We start from the raw sequence: 788 nt of genomic DNA, 5'->3' as shown, positions 1-788 counted from the left end.
GGGGAAGTTTCACCCCAAAATCGGGGATATTCATCCCAAGGTCCCGTCTCCCGTTCTGACCCCGCTCTCCGCGTGCACAATCCGTGAATTCGGGACATTTTGGGATCAGAATTCCTTTGGGATCAGCGGCGCGCGCCGCCATGGCCGTGAGGGGACGGGGTCAGGAGGCCCCGCCCGGGGCTGCCCGCGGCACCGCCTGAGGCGGGAGGCGAACCGAAGACCCCGCTTGAATGAGATCCCGGCGAGTGATGCCGGCGAGTGATGCCGGGGACTGCTCCCGGTTACGGATCCCGGTGGCGGATCCCGGTGGCGGATCCCGGTGGCGGATCCCGGTGATGGATCCCGGTGATGGATCCCGGTCACGGATCCCGGTCACGGACCCCGCGATTTCTCAGGCGGTGTCGGGACCGCCCGCGGCGCGGGGTCCTCGAATTCACCCCTCGAATTCTCTGCACTGATTGGCTGCTCCCTCACGGCGTTCTCACTCCTGATTGGTCCGCGCGGGTTTGTGCCCGCCCCCTCCGCKGTCCCCGCAGTTCGCGGGCGCCCCCTGGCGGAACCGGATTCCCACAATGGTTTTGGGGGAAGATTTGCAGATTTTGGGGAAATAAACCGGGACAAATCTGGGGAAGTTTAGGGGTGATTTTGGAACGTGGGGCCAGATTTGAGGGATTTCAGGGCAGATTTGGGGGGTTTTGAGGTAGATTTTGGGCGGCTGGGACAGATTTGGGGGCAGATTTTGGGGTCCAGGAGCAGATTTTGGGGTGCGCATTCCCGGGATCCCGGTG

At 63.4% G+C, this 788-nt stretch overlaps 1 protein-coding gene across 1 annotated transcript in view; it reads left to right on the top strand.

Annotated features, from left to right (window-relative positions):
- Nucleotides 1-248: 248 nt before the first annotated feature.
- CARM1 (coactivator associated arginine methyltransferase 1) overlaps nucleotides 249-788 on the top strand; it is a gene marked incomplete at its 3' end in the record, with an annotated part of 9881 nt that continues 9341 nt past the window's right edge. Inside the window, exon 1 of the mRNA XM_057388616.1 lies at nucleotides 249-332. Coding sequence (XP_057244599.1) covers nucleotides 249-332 — 84 coding nt within the window. The remainder of the gene's footprint in view (nucleotides 333-788) is intronic.

This window comes from Malurus melanocephalus, unplaced genomic scaffold (assembly GCF_030028575.1).
Source record: "Malurus melanocephalus ecotype Western Australia unplaced genomic scaffold, MMel_1.1 scaffold_2179, whole genome shotgun sequence".
Taxonomy (NCBI): domain Eukaryota; kingdom Metazoa; phylum Chordata; class Aves; order Passeriformes; family Maluridae; genus Malurus; species Malurus melanocephalus.
The sequence above is the reverse complement of the archived record's forward strand: the minus strand, read 5'-3'. Positions and strand labels throughout refer to the sequence as shown.